We start from the raw sequence: 16,537 nt of genomic DNA on the forward strand, positions 1-16,537 counted from the left end.
CGCCATGTTCTCCTTCCCTTAGTAACACTTCTAGCTGCAGCCCGTGGAGAACCCCTGCAGGAGCACCCCAGGCCAGAGTTGCAGCCTGCTGGGAGCAGCCCATGGCGGGACAGGAGGGCTAGGGGTGCTGCTGCTTGTGGGGACCTGTGTGGAGCAGTGCCTGAAGGGTGAGCCCCATGATACAGAGCCATGTTGGAGCAGTGCTTGGAGAGCTGCAGCCTGTGGGAAGATAGGCAGGATCTGTTCAGGAAGGGCAGTGCTCTGTGGGAGGGACACCACAGAGAACAGGGTGTAGAGTGACCATGAAGTGAAGAGAGATGCTAAGTCTTCAGGTATGAGAGATTTTGCACTGAATAAAAGAATTTTCAAGGTAATATATGCAGCTAGAATCTTAGACATGAGGTTTTTATCTTTGTTACATTTTTTATTTGTTGAATTATCACACAGAAAATCACCAGAGCTATATACAACAAATGCACACGTATGCATTTACATAATTTTGAATCATACTCTTGCTCAAGTTATTATTCAGTGATGATAAGTAGACACATCTTTGTAACACCAGGCATTGACATTTAAGAATGTCACAGTGCACTGTAAACAAGGATGGATTACACCAGCACAAGCAATACTCATTTCAAATCATACAGTATCAACATCATTCCTCAAAACTTTTTTTTTTCTTTCAGACCTATAGTTATTGTCCCTTTGCAGAAAGATGTGGCTACTGATTCACAATCCTGTCTCCTCAGCCATGAGCATTAAAAGAATCGAAGTCAAACATCCAGCTGCATATTGCATTCCTTTATTCCTGCCACAGAAATGGAATATTATGCATAACAGTAAATCAATTGGCCTCATTGCAGAAGAACTGCAGAAAACTGGTAGGAGCTTCAGCACACCGCAATCACAAAGCAGTGGGGCTCTTTGATATGATCAACTCCTCATCCTGTCTACCTGGCCACCTCACATATTGTTACAAGGTGGTGAAGTTCTCACAATGAACAGAAATTTCACTGAGGGTCTACTGGAATGTCCTTTCCAGTAGGATCTACTGCTTAAAATTATCTGCATTTATTAGAAATATCCCTATATTCAGAGTAAGTAAAATGCTGACTAACTCACTCAAAAATTCTGGCTAAATTAAGTCATACGTATGTACTTGGTGCTAGTAAATCCCTTCCTATGGAAACCGTGAGTGGTAGCAAAATACAAAGAAATAAAAGTTCTGCAACCAATCTAGTTACAACAAAAAGGGTTGGAATGTGACTATAGGCATTTCTGTTCAGTTTGCTGGCTTCTAGAATGTGGAGTGTGAATTTCAGCCAGAACGATGCAATAAGACAAGGAAACAACACACCAAGAAATGTTCACAATTGATCAGCTTCGAAACAGCACAGAACTGGAATCCAGTGCCAGATGAAGAGAAGAATGTCCCAGGTAAAGACCTTTTGTCAGTTCAGAAGATACATAATTAGATGTCAGAAAAAACTCTCTGCACATATATGAATTATAGAATCATAGAATATCCCAAATTGGAAGGGATCCACAAGGATCACTGAGTCCAACTTCTGACTCTGTGCGAGACTGTCCCAGAAAAATGGAACTGTACTTCTGAGGCCATTGTGTGAACACTTCTTGAACTTTGGCAGGCTTGGTACCATGAGCACTGCTCTGAAGAGCCTCCAGTGCTCTTTATTTTGCAGTTTTATTCATTTTGTTTGTTTTGGGGTTTTTTTGGATTTTTTTTTAAAACATTCTTTTTGATATCTTTGTCAGTGTTGACCAGCCTCAGCCCAGGTATAAGCTTCTGCAATTCTTGATGAGCAGGTGGAGGGTAGAACCAGGCAAAGATTTATGAGATCTGACGTCTAAGCCCAGCTATTCCAGCTATTCCTGGAACCTGTTTCTTCATTTCTTCATTAGCTTTCTTTGCTGTGCTTTGCTCAAAATGTCATCCATTTATCTAAGTATTATCCATAGAGTGACCTGTCTATCACAAAAATACAGTGGAGACCTACACTTAAATAAGACTTCCAGGTATAAATACTTAGTAACAACAGAACAAATATAAGTAGAATGAGCCTGGACATAGCCTGATTCATTTCCTTTGTGCTCTTGAGATATTTCAGAGATGTAGGACAGACAAGACACAATATTTTTCTTAGAAACAAGGAGAGTAAACTCCTTCTCTGTAAACTTCACTTTTCTGATAATTCGGAGAGTGCATTTTAGAAGCGGATGAATGTTCAAAGAAGTAAGTAAGATTTCAGTTTTCTGTGGGATGGTGTTACTCTTTTATCTTAATTATTTTCCTGAAAGGAATTGTAAGTCCCGGTTGCTCCCCTTGAGGTAGAGAGAAGCCCCAAAAGACTGTCTACTACAGACACAGTGAGACTGTATTGGGTTGCTTGGTGAACAGAGTCCTTCAGAAATAATGTCGTAAAAATTGTATCATATAGTAAAAGAAGATGCATTGTCAGTCAGAATTTCACTTGTTTGTCGTGAATGATAAATGTCAGAATTTGTCTTTGAACTACGTTTATTGTATTTCTTGTACCTCATGCACCAAAGGTCCTTCATGATCTTCACAAAATAACTTCTAAACTTCACTCCAATAAACGCATAGAGTACAGGGTTCAAGCAACAGTGTAAAAATGCTATGGTCTCAGTGATATATTTTGCATAGGCCATTCCCTTTTCAAAGTCACAAGATTTCTCTTTCTTGCCCATATGTGCAACTGCCACAAGAAGAACAGTGTTATAGGGCACCTGGCAAACTAGGAAAACAGCTACAATTAATACAATCACATTGATTGCTTTGTTTCTTTTGGAATTCTGGGCTTGTTGTAAGGATTTGACAATGAATGCATAACAAAAAATCATGAATATGAAAGGTATAAAAAATCCAAATCCCACTTGTAGACACAGCAGCAGTGATTTCAGGACAGTGCTGTCAGACATTTTGTCAAATCTGTGATCGCAAATCTCTTTGGTTTCATTAATGGAGATGTTATAACTTGCACTGTACAGAAAAGAGGAACTGGAGATTAAGATAGCTGATGCCCACACAGCCAAACAAATCAATTTACTGTATGCAAGCGTTCTTGCCCTGAGTTTAAATGACTTTGTTGCCTGCACAATTGCGATGTAGCGGTCCACACTGATAAAGGCCAAAAGCAGCATGCCACAGCTGAAGTTGACTGCATAGATACCTCTGGCCATTTTGCAAATGAAATTACCAAAAATCCACTTGTCAGCAGCATAATTCACTGCCCACAGCGGGAGAGTCAGCACAAAGAGTATGTCCGCTATGGCCATGTTGAAGAGGTACACATCCGTCATGGACTTGGTTCGTTCATATAACGCGAAGGTCATCACTACAAAGATGTTACCAACCAGGCCGATGATACAAATCAGCGAGTATGCAACTGGCAGAAACGCTTTTGTGAAGCTCCTGACTTCCAACTTGGAACAAGGTGCTGTAATTAGAGAAGCGTAGTCTGCATCAAAATATTCTGTTGTACCGAAATCTGTCTGTGAAAAAAAAAAAAAAAGGAAAAGATCAAGAGTCAACTCATAGGTGTCAATCCTTTCTATATATGGTTTGTTATTTAAGTACTTACAGTATTCATTTTGTTAGTGAGCTTCTGAGAAGGAAATATATGTGGAGAAGAGTTTCAAAATGCTCTCCCAAGATTTCTGAAAAGGAAATAAAAGTTGGATTGGGAAAACAGCACAAGAAATGTGAAGAAGCAGAAAAACATTTGGAAATGGAACTTGGGTTGTAAGAAGAACCAGATCACATCAGCTGTATCAACAAGACACAGTATCCAACAAAACACGTATCTCTGCAGCATGGCGTGCAGTTATGGAAGGTGGGTGGTTTGTATCAGTATCATTAAGAGCACCATCTTATATTCTTAGAGCTTATAAGTGATGGATGAGAGTATGTGTCCTATAGTTCACACTGACTTCACTCCACAGGAAATCTGAATAAATCAAATCTCACATTCAAAAATGCAGTGTGACAGTTTAAATCAGTGTACTGATATAGATATAGAAGAGTAAGCAGCATAATCTAGCATCTTACTATACTCCATAACAATATACATTGTTTTAACCTCTTTTTTATGTATGTGTGTGATGAAAAAATGTTATTGACTCTCTTTTACTGAGGAGAAACTCAAGCATGGAGTCTTTACAGTAAGTACAGTAAACACCTGTCCCCACCTCCCCCCCCTCCCCAACATCACTTTTAAGAGTGCTTATCATTGTGCAGGATTTCAGTTATGTAAAGTCAAATCCATTGACTGTGATTGCAGTGAGACTCAGACTTCTGCAAATCAGACCACAGGGTCTAAAGTTCTGACTTCAGATGGATAAAATAGGGAACATGCCACTGGTAGGAGCATGCCATTGGAAGCCACAAGCACAAAGCTAGATGTAACTGACTTGCTTAACCCCACACAGGAGCCCACAGGCAGGAGATTTAGATCTGCAAAAACAGTCCGGATATTGCAAGGAACTGGGAGAGGGAAAGGACAGGACAGTCTTCACTCTCCAAAGGCATAGCAAGAATCAGTGTCCTCAAGCAGAGAGTCTGGCTCATATTGGACGTCTTCAGATGGGTAAAAGAGCATTTGAAGCGTGTGGTTTAACATCGCAGCTTCTTTGGCTTTCCTGTCTTTTAAACAAATCTTTAACCACTGCTCCAACTTCCTCTGTGAGTTTTCAAAGCTGATTTTTAGAAGCTGCGGGGATATGACAGCCTAAAAGCCCTTGAACAGCTTCTGAAGCAAGCTTTAATAACTTGAAATGTTTTCTCTGAAGTGCAGAGGTGTATAAGGCAAGCCGTCAAGTCATAAAGAACACCTGGGACTGTTTCCTCTGAGCTACCCTTGGTTTGTTTCCTCTGAGCTACCCTTGTCTGCAGCTGCTGCTTCTCCCTCCTCTGCCCCAGCCAGCCACATACCCATTTGTGGTATCTCTGTTACCCTTTGCACTGCCTGTACTAAACAGCTACCTGTTGTCACGGAGTTAACTAGATCAATCTATGCCCATGACAAGGGGGCAGTAGGCCCCTGGGCCCCCCACAGCCTCACAAAATGGGAAGGGAAAGGGAAAAGAGATAGGGAGATGGGAGCTGGGCTCAAGGAAGGAAAAAAAACAGTGGCAACTATCTATGGAGGAAAACTTATTTTACTAACTATGATATTGGAATGCAAGATAACACAATATAATACAATCTAATTGAAATTGACACTAATAAATAAGATACGAGAGAGAGAGGTTTGACTGAGACTGAGTCAAACGTGAAAAGGCAGTAAGAGCCCACCACATCTGGAAGGGCCAGGTCCCATGACTTCTGTGATGTATAGGTACCCAGAAATGGGGCATTAACACTTTAACTCATAGTGCACTACATGATGTTATGATGTAGAATAATGAAAGCCAAAAAACATAAAACCATTACACCTGTCTAGGTTATTATTTTAGAAACTGTTATTTTACTGTTGAATGGATAAATAAACAAAGAAATAAATAGGAAGACACACCTTCCTTGGATATAAAAGTAATTCTTGAATACAAAGCATAGATGGAATAAAAAAAGTGTGAAGGCATTTAGAAAGAAGGGGGTACACGTGTCTCCTGAAATCTGTAAGCACAGGCTCTCTGTATCCCTAAGAAATTCTTTGGGGCACCACCAGCCACACGTTTCTTCATGGGAGGACCAACAAAAGCCTCCTGAGACTAGCTGGTACAAAAGGGTAGACAAAGACTCAAACTGAAACCAGAATAGCAGAGATCAGATTTACAATCTGATTTAAATCTCTTGAGCTTATTTCCTTTTGAGAATTTGGAATAGCATTCATCAAAGTTGTTAGGAAGGTACACTGACTGCAAAGGAAGCTGAATCAGAACTATAGACTTCCTGATTTAAATCTCTGCAATAGTCTTTCAATAGGCAGCTTTACTTTGCACTAATATATTAGGGAATTTTCAACAATAAATTTCTGTAATACAGGAGTGAGCTGGGTGTGTTCTAATATTGTTTATCTGTTACATAAAGGCACATCTATGCACATGCCACACAAACACACTTCTGAACATTGAATGTCATATAAGCCCTCTATTTTCCACTCTATCTGCATCAACTTTTCCTTAAGCTTTAAAAGCAATATGTGAGTACTACAGTATTAAGTATAAATAGGTGAATTGGAATTATAAGATAATGGCTGAAGAGTGACCTCAGGAAAAAGATGGATTTTTGTAGGGAAAAGATTTCTAAGCACTTGAAGGACATCAGAAAGTATTAGTCAAGCATTGCCTACCATTACAAGCACCCTCCTGCTAATGCATGTGTTTTTATGTATTCAGCATGCATCCATGCATTATATATAATATATTTTAGTACTTACCAGATTTGAAAATAGTCTGCAGGTCAGATGATACTGTATGACTTTTTACATTCTTCTATGGCTGGATCAAGCGCACTTACCATCAGCCTCAATAGAAGTATGCTTTGAGTTAAAAAAAAAAAAAACAAGAAATAACTGCAAGAGTCAAAGGTACAGAGTTAAATTGAAATTATCACCACTTCCTCCTGACAAGCAATAACTTGTTTCTTTTTACGTAAAGGAAATTATTTAACCTTAGTTGTGCTGGAGACATGCAAGGCACAGAGAAGTAATTAAATATTTGAGTGAGACTACCTATATAATAATTCTATTTGCAAAAAACTGAGCCAGTATTAGAATCATTAAAAATAAAGTGATAAGATGATCCCATTTGGGTAAAAATTATTCTGTGACTCTTTGATCTGTTTACATCTGTTTTTAAAGTTAATTGAAATCAGAAATGAAAATACTTCATTTTATGATTCATTATTTTTTTTAAATATATGCATCTATTTCCAGGCTTTAGTTGTTGACTGCAGTTTAGATTAATAGGTAATTTGTAGAGAAAACTGAAAAAGTATATTCTTTCTTCTTATTTTAGAAATTGTTTTTGTGAGTGTTCATTTGAGCCTTGTTACCTCATTAGAGGCACCAGATAGCATTGATACAGGCAGTCTTTTAAGCTATGCTTAAATTAATAGATCCTAAAGAAATATAGGATGATAGATGTTTTGCTCCTATTTTCATTCAGAACAGAGCATACCACAGTGCAAGTAGATCCCAAGCAGCTTAAGTATGGTACTGCATTCCATGAACCATAACCAGGAAATGAAACAAAGATGTGGCTGGATGAATTTAGAAATAAGTTACCATCATTCATAATCAATTAAGCAGGCATATAGCATTTTCTTATACGTATGGGTTTTTTTGGATCCAAGCCCTTAGGTTCAGCTACAATTAAATCCCAACATATTTGCCTGAATCACTAGCATAACACATTGATACTTAAAAACCCTGAAATGAGGATATCATTTTTCCTATGTATTAATTTATATGCTGACACACCCATGGATGTTTAAATTATTACTGCTGAAAAAATATCTTTGCTGCTTCATGAATATAGAGCAAAAAAGTGTGAAATCAATCTGGATCGTGACTCTACTAACTTCAATGGACTCAATAAAAAATAATTTGGACTTCTTATTGCTGTTTGGAACAAAGCACTGCCTGTCATCCCAGATCCGGGGAAGATTAAGACTGAATCTAAAATAATTGAGCTAATGAAATATGGTTTAGAAAAGTTCAATATGTGGAAGAGAGATGTGAGAGCAGAGAATATGATTTAAAGAAAGAAAGTGGAGAGAAACAGTAGCAGACCATTAAGATCATTTCCATTACAAATTTCCATTGATAAATCAAGATAACACCTGCAGTTATAGGACTGAGTTGCAGCAGTGGTCAAAAGACTTGTTGATCTGTGGTGACTGGATGGGCATGGAGTTTTGGAGTCAGGCTACCACACGTGATTCTGTTGCTCACTGAGTACCTGGGACATCTTTTGGAGATCTGTCATTCTCCTCTAGTTGCCTATGATGTTCTATTTCTTTTCAAATGCACTGATACTAAATTATAATCTCTTAGGCAGCCAGGAGGCTTTCCTACCTGATCTCAATCTCCACAAAACTCGACATAAAGTAGCGGCATTTTATTAAGAATGATTAGAAAAGCAAGAAGCAATAAAGCAGTAGTTATGGTAATGCTTCTGTAAAAATCTGTTGGGCTCCCGCCACACAACTACAATACAGTTCTGCTCTTTCCTGCTCAGGAGGCAAATGGTGAGGCAAGGCTATTGCTAGACAGTTATCAGGTATATAGGACAACTAGCTGAAGAAGGATGGAGAAGGTGGTCTGGAAAAGAAACTTCCTAGACATGACAGAGTTCTATAAAACCATGAGTTCTGGGAGGTTTTAAACGCAAAATGATTTACTGAGTCAGAGAAAAAAAATACATAGGGAGCTTCCTATGAAGCTAGCAGGTAATATCAGGTAAAATACAATATCATCACACACCAGGGGATTTTTTGCTTCTGGATGTTACAGAGGAAAAACACACACAAGAGTTCAAAGACGGATTAGGCAAATACAGATCTAGGAGGCCTGCAGAGGTAATTATTCCTAATAGCTTGCAGGAAGCCTCCAGCTCAGTGGCATGGTTAGAAACAGACTCCTGAAAGCTGAAAAGATATCCCAGGACAAGAGCCACGAGGCAGATGAGAGGATCTGTGGTCTGTAGGACCATTCCGGTATTCTTAGATGCCACCATGCCCAGCCACCTGTCCCAGCTTGCTTTGGAACCACCCAGGTTCAGCATCTCACAGTAGCTGCAGAAGGATATCTATGTTTTCACTGCCCTACAGTGTTCAGCAAATAGACCTGAGCTGTGGGTCAGTGCTAAGGGCAGAGCAGAGGCAGAATTGTGAGCAGAGAGAATGTATGAGCAATGATGCAGTGGAAAGTGCACACCAATTGTACTGGCAAGCTGCCCAAACCCTGCGACTCTTTCGAGACATCCTTAATCACAGCAACAAACTACTCCTCACCACTTATTTCACTTATTTATTTCATAGCAATTTTCATCACTAAAGCCTTGGGAATTTTCAGGCCATTTAATTCACCTTATCCTTTTTACCATGGGATTTTACTTAAAAAAAAAAAGCCCACATTTTTTATTGTTCCACTAACCTGCTATTATTTGCATTTCAAAATGTCATAACGGAAATCGTCTAATTAACATGATTCACGTTTCATGTGAACGTTCCTAAAGTATTTTCTGAACTTTCTTGGAAATAAAAATGTGAGTTTCATTTCTAATTCTTCTTTCCATCAAGTGCTGTGAGAAGCAGTACATTTACTTTTGGTAAGCTGAAGTGCTTATACTTCTTGCAGTAACACAACTATGTGTGACAGCATAGATCTTGCATACAGATAAATAATTTTCTGCCTAAATACCATTTCAACTAAACCACTGATGTGGATGCTCACTGTGTTTGACAGTTTGAAACACGTCCCCCAGCCCTGTTTAAAACAGCACATTCAGAGCAGGAGCACATTTTGTGTTGGTGAAGGGATTTGCAGGCGGCCCATTCCTCTGTGGGACTTTAAGTGCTTCTTTCTCCTATCTCTGGGACTGACGAGATGGATCTGAGTCTCACACACAAACTTCTTTGTACAAAGACAAATCTATCCTAAGGCAGTCATGTAAGAAGAAAATAAAAAGTAATGGAAGCAGAAATTTTATCAATATTACAAAATTGGATACGCCTACGTGTCACCAACCAAGTCCATCATGATTGTATTCCATATTCAAAGAAGCACGTCTACTAGTAATAGCTTCCAGCATCTCTTTCAGACAACAGCCTGCATTTGGAATGCTAACAGTTTAGCTTAGGAAGCAATTGAATACTATCATGTGTATTTCACAGAATGAGACAAGGCATAATGAGATGGCTTGTTTCATTAAAAGATAAAGCAGAATTTCAGATTATCCACTACAAAAATTATTTCTCAATTTTTTCCATATTCAAGAGCTTTTTAATTTCAATGTATCTCATGCTTTTTGCTAGCAATAAATCCAATATTTAGCAAGAGTAAGTCTTCCAGAAAGTGAAGAATTAAGTCCTTTTAGGTGAATGCCCAAATTACTACAAGATAGCTAGCACAACTTACCTCCTTAGCGCATTTTCTTCTGACCCAATTACAAAGCTCAGACTGCCTTTCTTGCAGATGCTTTGCGCTTCGCCTTCACACTGCGGCAAATGGAAAGAGTTTTTTCTTTTTAAGACATCTATTTGAAAATCTGCCTGGTATGCAAATGAGGCCCCCACATCTAGCTAGTTTTTGCTTGTATGTTAGAACTCTGAAAGGAAATTTACTCTCGTTTAGCTAATACGGTTATTGTGGTTTCTCAAATCTCACCACATGTTAGTTTTCTGCCACCACTAATTAAGGAAAGAAAATATTGAAACATAAGGAAAACACTGTATGAGTTATTCCAGAATCCAAGTGTTTCTTCTGGAATGACTCAGGATGTTTTTCTAATTCTAAAATACTCACACCTATCGCACCCCATTCCTTCCTGCTTTCATGTCTATTCAGTTAAACTTAGACCAATTTAGTCTGATACAAAAACCTAGCCACCAGCTGAGGTTCTGGTCACTCCAACATTCTGTCAGACCACAAAAGGTAAACTGTTTTTTTACATTCAGGTTGCTTATATAACCTGTTCATTAAAAAAAAAAAAAGTTATAATCACATATTGTCAGTATGTTTTCTCATTATTTTCTTTAAAATTATTCCACCTGCTTGCCTCTGGCATTCTGCTCCCTCTGGCATTTTCCTGTATTTGGTACTTTTATATTTAGTTTTTGTTTTGTTTTGTTTTCTCTATTCCTCCCTCTTTTGTTTTCTGGCTTTCCTATTTTTCTCTTATTTCCATCTCTAGTTTCCATCCTCATCATTTCTCTTCAGCATTATATCTCGTAGTAATACTCATCTGCTTCCCCCTTAACCTTTTTCCCCCTTAATCTTTTTTCTTGATATTTTTGGTTTCAGTCCCATCTGATTCCACCTACTCATGTCTTCTTGTATACTATGGATTGCCAAGGTCCAACCTAATATCCCAGTACAAGCATCCATCAAGGTTTTAGTTGGGCATCCGTCAAACCAGTTAGAGAAGACAAATCTTTGCTAAGGCCTTCTACAAGGTTTAGTCAAATGAGTGAATACGAGATTAAATAGGTAATGATGGTTACAGAGCACTTGGAAAGTTAATGGGCCGCATAGTGTTTAGGTCTCATTCCTAGCCCAGTGTGTATAACTGTATTTGTAAAACCTCACAGTCTGTTTTCTTCTATCAATGTATGTGCTATTTAATTTGAAAATGGAGTCATTTTCAAAAATAAATAAATAAATAAATAAATAAATAAATAAATAAATAAATAAATAAATAAAAAGATGGGAAACAGTCTGTGGTTCATGTGAAAATGGTAAAGAGTCAGAGGTGATTTCTTATGTTGAGTCTGGAATTTTCTGGAGGAGGAGCACAGTCATACTCAGAGCACTTCTCTGCTTCACAGCAGCTTTGCTTCTTACAGTGGCCTACCTCCTAACTGAGCTAGGCATGGAGGAAGCACAAAGAGCTGTGTGTCCTTTTGTTGATAATTACTGGATTCAGAAAAGCTTGTTAAAACAATTTATTTCCTAAAGATCATGCTGATGGAAATCAAAGTTTTAAGCAAACAGATTTTAAAAATTGTGGGATTTTTAATGGAAGTTTGGATACATAATATGCTAGTTTAGGAAAACAAACAAACAAACAAACAAAAACACAAGAAAAACCACAAAACAAACAAAAAAAATCAAGTGGGTGAATTAATCTATTGCTGCTCATTCTTTTATTCTCTTTGGTATGCTGAGGTTACATGTTGGATTACATTTCCTCTTAGAGTAGAGAAAGTAGGCAATGAGTGATGTCATTCTATAACCTAAGGACTTTTGAAAGTCTAGACTGGAAAACAATTGGGAATCATAAGGTTTTATAGAGGTAAGGAAGCTATTCAGTAGTGAAAGGAGAGGGGCAACTGACTGAAGATGCCAGAAGCTCATAATCTGAATTACCTACCTTTTCTGCTCATGAGAAAGTATTGCATTGACTGGAAAATAAATGCTCGTTCCTGGAATCCCAAAGAAGAGAGTAGCCCCAGTCCCAACCCCTTACTCTCCACCACTTCTGCAATGTTTTGCATACAGCTGTGCATCACCCAGTCATTTTGTAAATGTCTTTTCTGAGGTCACGGAGAGGGCAGCTGTCTACATAAAAGTCTCCCCTCTGGAAATGCACATGTCAGATGTAGTTATTACAACATTCTTTGACCCACCTGAGTTAATGAATCCATGAAACCTAGCCCAGGTTACTAGACTTACAATATATGTCATTATTACACTGATCTTATGACAGCAGCAATACTGACAGGCCCAAAAGCAGATTCTCCTTAAAATAGATCTGAATTGTTTTAAGTGAAATGTGTTGCTACAATGAAGACAAAATATTGTTAAATATTTCCAAATAACTGCTGCCCTTTGAAGCAAATGGTGCCCTGCAAATTCATGACTAATTTACACTAAGCTGTGGAGAACATGTGAGTTTCCATATCAGAAATGCTGCAAGCACCATGCAAAGAGAGAAGTAGAGTTAAATGTGCAGTCGTTGACATAATTTCTATATTTTTGATGCTGTAGCCAGATGATACGCTTTGTGGTAATATTTTTTTGCTTGCTCGCTCACTCACGCACTCTCTGTTTCAGGTCTCATTGAAATGACTACCAGTGTAATTTCTCAAAGCATGTCATCAGACTGTACTCCTAAGCACTGACATTTCATCCTTAGTATGTTGAATTCATTGACCTGATTTCTTTTTAGAGCTGTATGTTCTTTGTATGACTGCACTTACAAGTGCCCCACACCATGGAATGCCCCAGTCACCTCTGTTTCCACAGCAGTAACCTTCACGGCCTTAGTAAGCACTAAAAGCTAGAGTTTAAAAGGTGCTTATATACCTAATTATGCAATTAGTTTCTTAGCGTGGAAATTTTGAAATGTCTGTGATCCGGGCACCGGTGTAAAACCACAAGTGATAAAATGGAAGAATGAAATTTGTAATTGTGCCTGCACAGTATGCAATCCCTGGGTGGGCTGGATGCAGCTCAAAGATTTCTTTCAGTCTGTGTGGGCCAAGATGCAGCAGATGCTTTTCAGCCCAGGGACTGTGATTTTCCCTATCATAAAGACAGACTGGAGGGCTTGACTGGCCACTTCAATCAGAGAAGTCTCTGTCAGTCAGCTGACAAGACAGAAAGTGATCTGTTTGTTGGGAAAAGTGCATGACTGTGTTAGTCTGATAATCATCGTCCCACCCATATACATCACCCAGGTGGATGAACACTGTCACTTAACTTGGACTGAGAAAAGAAGCATACATAAGAAAGGGGTGTAAGGCAAAGCAAAAAATGACAGTGCAGAAAAAGAATTCAAGGAGGCATTGCATAGTGGGGAGAAAGGGGAATAAAGACATAAACACCAGCTGAGGGCAAATTATTCCCCCTTGTTATTTGTGCATCGTAATGCAAGATGTAACCACTAATCCCAGCAACCATCTAAGACAACTCAGGCAAAAACTCCCATAAGAGATTGCTCTGCAAGGAGGCAAATCTCCTCCCAGATCGTCCACACAGCAGGCACTGCAGTTCCTAAACTGCTGCTACTGAGATGCCACTTGTGGCACTTCTGAGGGTGGGAGGTTGTGCCCAGAACATGGATCCTCTTCATGATCAAATGTGGATCTGTGAAATAATCCAGCACAGTCTAAATCACTCTCCTTATAATAGGCTTTAAGAGTATTGGATATTCAGCTCTCAGTGCAATGAACAGGAGATGTGTATGTCTGCTTTAGAGACATGAACATACTTGTGAATTTCCATGTGGATTAGGAGCAGAGGACAGTTCACCTTTCATTCTCTTCCAAGAGTGGGCACCTCTTGCATGCATGCACTTACTGGTGGTTAGTGCTTTGATAAAGCTGATGTTTCCAGTGTGATTACAGAACTGGCAAAGAAAAAAGAAAAGGGATCCAAACAAGTAGCAGGAGATACATCACTGATTGTTTTCTCAAAGGAGCAGTGAACTGTCAAATGCTCTTAGTTAATTCTGTGCTGCTCAGAAAACACAAGCGTGTCTTTCCACTTCATTCCTTTTGTTTCCGTAAGTCTAATCTAGCCCACACTCAGTCAGGCACCTGATAATGCTGTGGGCAGATATGTAGGAGAACCTTGCAGCACAGCTAAAGCCACTGAAATGCTATCATAGAGCAGCAGGCTGGGTAGTGAAGAATGGTCAATGATTTCTCCAGATATGCTTGTGTAACTTCTGCCAGGTGTAGCAAAAAGGGACAGATTTGGTGGTGTTGACATTCTGGCACTGATTCAGAAAATTATCCCATAAAGTTGGTTATGGCTCTTGCCCTTGATAAGGAAACTTCTCAGTCTGCAGTAAGTTCAAGAATTTTTAACTGGTCTCTGGGAATGTCTACTTTATCCAGCATACAGCCAGATGCCAGATAGCTCAGGCATCAGATGCAGGACAGCCCTAACCATCAACTTGTCTTGTTCTGAAATAAAGTGCTTATGATGCACAGACACCTTACTCAATATCTTTATAGCACTGTGTGCACAACACAGACATGTTTTTATGCTGAAGAGAAAAGACAAGGATGTCTGCAAGAACAAGGCGCATAGGCGGCAACTGATAGCTCCTCTGCAGAATGTTTTGGTTCCCTCTATCACTGAGTATTGGGAAAGTGTGCCGATATTAACCACTTCCTGCTTCACTGCAGCTTCCTCCCAGTACATTAACCAGTGCTGGAAGACAGTAAAATTTTTACTGCTTCATCATTCACCTCCAGAGGGCTGGAGCTTTAGTGCCTGTCCCAGGAACTACCACCTAGGATGCTCTCACATTGATCTACAGCTGCTCCCTCTGGCTGGTCTCTGTGGTCTCTTGCATTTTCTGAGCAGCGCAGAATTAACTAAGAGCATTTGACAGTTCACTGCTCCTTTGAGAAAACAATCAGTGATGTTTCTCCTGCTACTTGTTTGGATCCCTTTTCTTTTTTCTTTGCCAGTTCCGTAATCACACTGGAAACATCAGCTTTATCAAAGCACTAACCACCAGTAAGTGCATGTATGCATGAGGACCTGGAGATTCATTGTCTTGGCTGTCTGCTTCCTCCTAGAAAGAGGGACAAGAAGGAACTGATTTTAATATGCCTCAGCATAGTCCCAGCCCTCCTCCCTCCCCCTTCAGAGAAGTGCATCTGACAGACGTTTTTTTTTCCTTTCTCACAAAGCCTTATTTTGTACTGTTTTCAACTGAACTCACCAGTCTTCACTTGGAGTCAGGATCACGCCTCAGCTGGAAATACTTGAGCCAGTAGACTTGTTCTTTTGTTACTTTGCAGGCACAAAATACTTACATTATATCACTGTGTTCCTTGCCTGGAATTGCACTTTCTACCACCACTCCTTCTGCAAATAAGGGGAAAGGCCTCACCCAGTGTCAATGGTTTATGGGCTGGTACGGTCCAGTTCCATGACCAGCAGGGCGCAGGGATCCGCAGATCCACGTCTCCGGAAAAGGGAAACAGGGGACGCCAAAATAATTGAAAACAGCGGCAACGATCTGAGGAGAAACAAACTAATTTATTAAATACAGTATCGGAATGCAAGATAACACACTATAATACAATATAATCAGAACTGAAGCTAGTAAATCAAATATAGTGAGAGAGAGAATGTCTGAAAGGTGGATAGGGCTCACCATAAAGCTGAGGTGAGATGCGCAGTCCAGTTAAGCAGCAGGGAGACAGGAGGAGAGCAGATGACAAAGAGCAGACAAAAAAGAGCACAGCAGGTGACATTGCCAGGAGTTCTATCTCCTCTCCGTGACTGCAAAGTCCCCTGGGGAATGTAGTTCTTCCTCTCTTCTGGGCAGGTACCCAGGACATTAGCATGAACAGTTAAACTGCCAGTGCCCCACATGCTGTTATGATGTGGAATACCGAAAACCCAAAATCACAAAACCATGACACCCAGGCTCTTAGTGTTCTCCACACTAACCCACAGTGATGCACAAAGCATGGAGGGGACACCTTGCCCTCACACTGGCCTGGTTCTGGAGACACAGTGGCCTCTTCCTGGCAGAGAGGAACACTGACAACACTCATAACACTCCGTGTTGTGCCCATCGCACCTGCTCTGCTGTGGTTGGCACGGAGAGCCGAGGAGATCATGCTTTGGGAGTCTTCTCCTCATCCAACAGAGAGAGGCTTCCATCATGTTGACAGGAAGACTGGCACTCACTGTCAAGCCAGATCACTAAGTGTGTCTTTGTGACCTAGCTCCACAACAGGATGCACTCCTAGTGACTGAGTTCACAGAGTTCTACAGTCAGCCTGGAGGTGTCCAGGAGGTTAGCTTGCACTCTTGCCAGAGAATCCTTGCTCTTATTGCTTCAGTGTGGTTAA

At 39.8% G+C, this 16,537-nt stretch overlaps 1 protein-coding gene across 1 annotated transcript; it reads right to left on the bottom strand.

Moving 5' to 3' along the window:
* Positions 1 to 2,454: 2,454 nt before the first annotated feature.
* Positions 2,455 to 16,258, bottom strand: CCR6 (C-C motif chemokine receptor 6; the record flags this gene model as incomplete). The annotated part of the gene is made up of 3 exons (XM_079550320.1): positions 2,455 to 3,537; positions 15,181 to 15,243; positions 16,163 to 16,258. The coding sequence occupies 3 exons, from the start codon at positions 16,256 to 16,258 to the stop codon at positions 2,455 to 2,457; spliced, it is 1,242 nt and encodes a 413-aa protein (XP_079406446.1).
* Positions 16,259 to 16,537: the final 279 nt, after the last annotated feature.

The sequence above is a fragment of the Tetrao urogallus genome (genome assembly GCF_951394365.1).
Source record: "Tetrao urogallus genome assembly, chromosome: 2".
In the NCBI taxonomy this organism is placed as follows: domain Eukaryota; kingdom Metazoa; phylum Chordata; class Aves; order Galliformes; family Phasianidae; genus Tetrao; species Tetrao urogallus.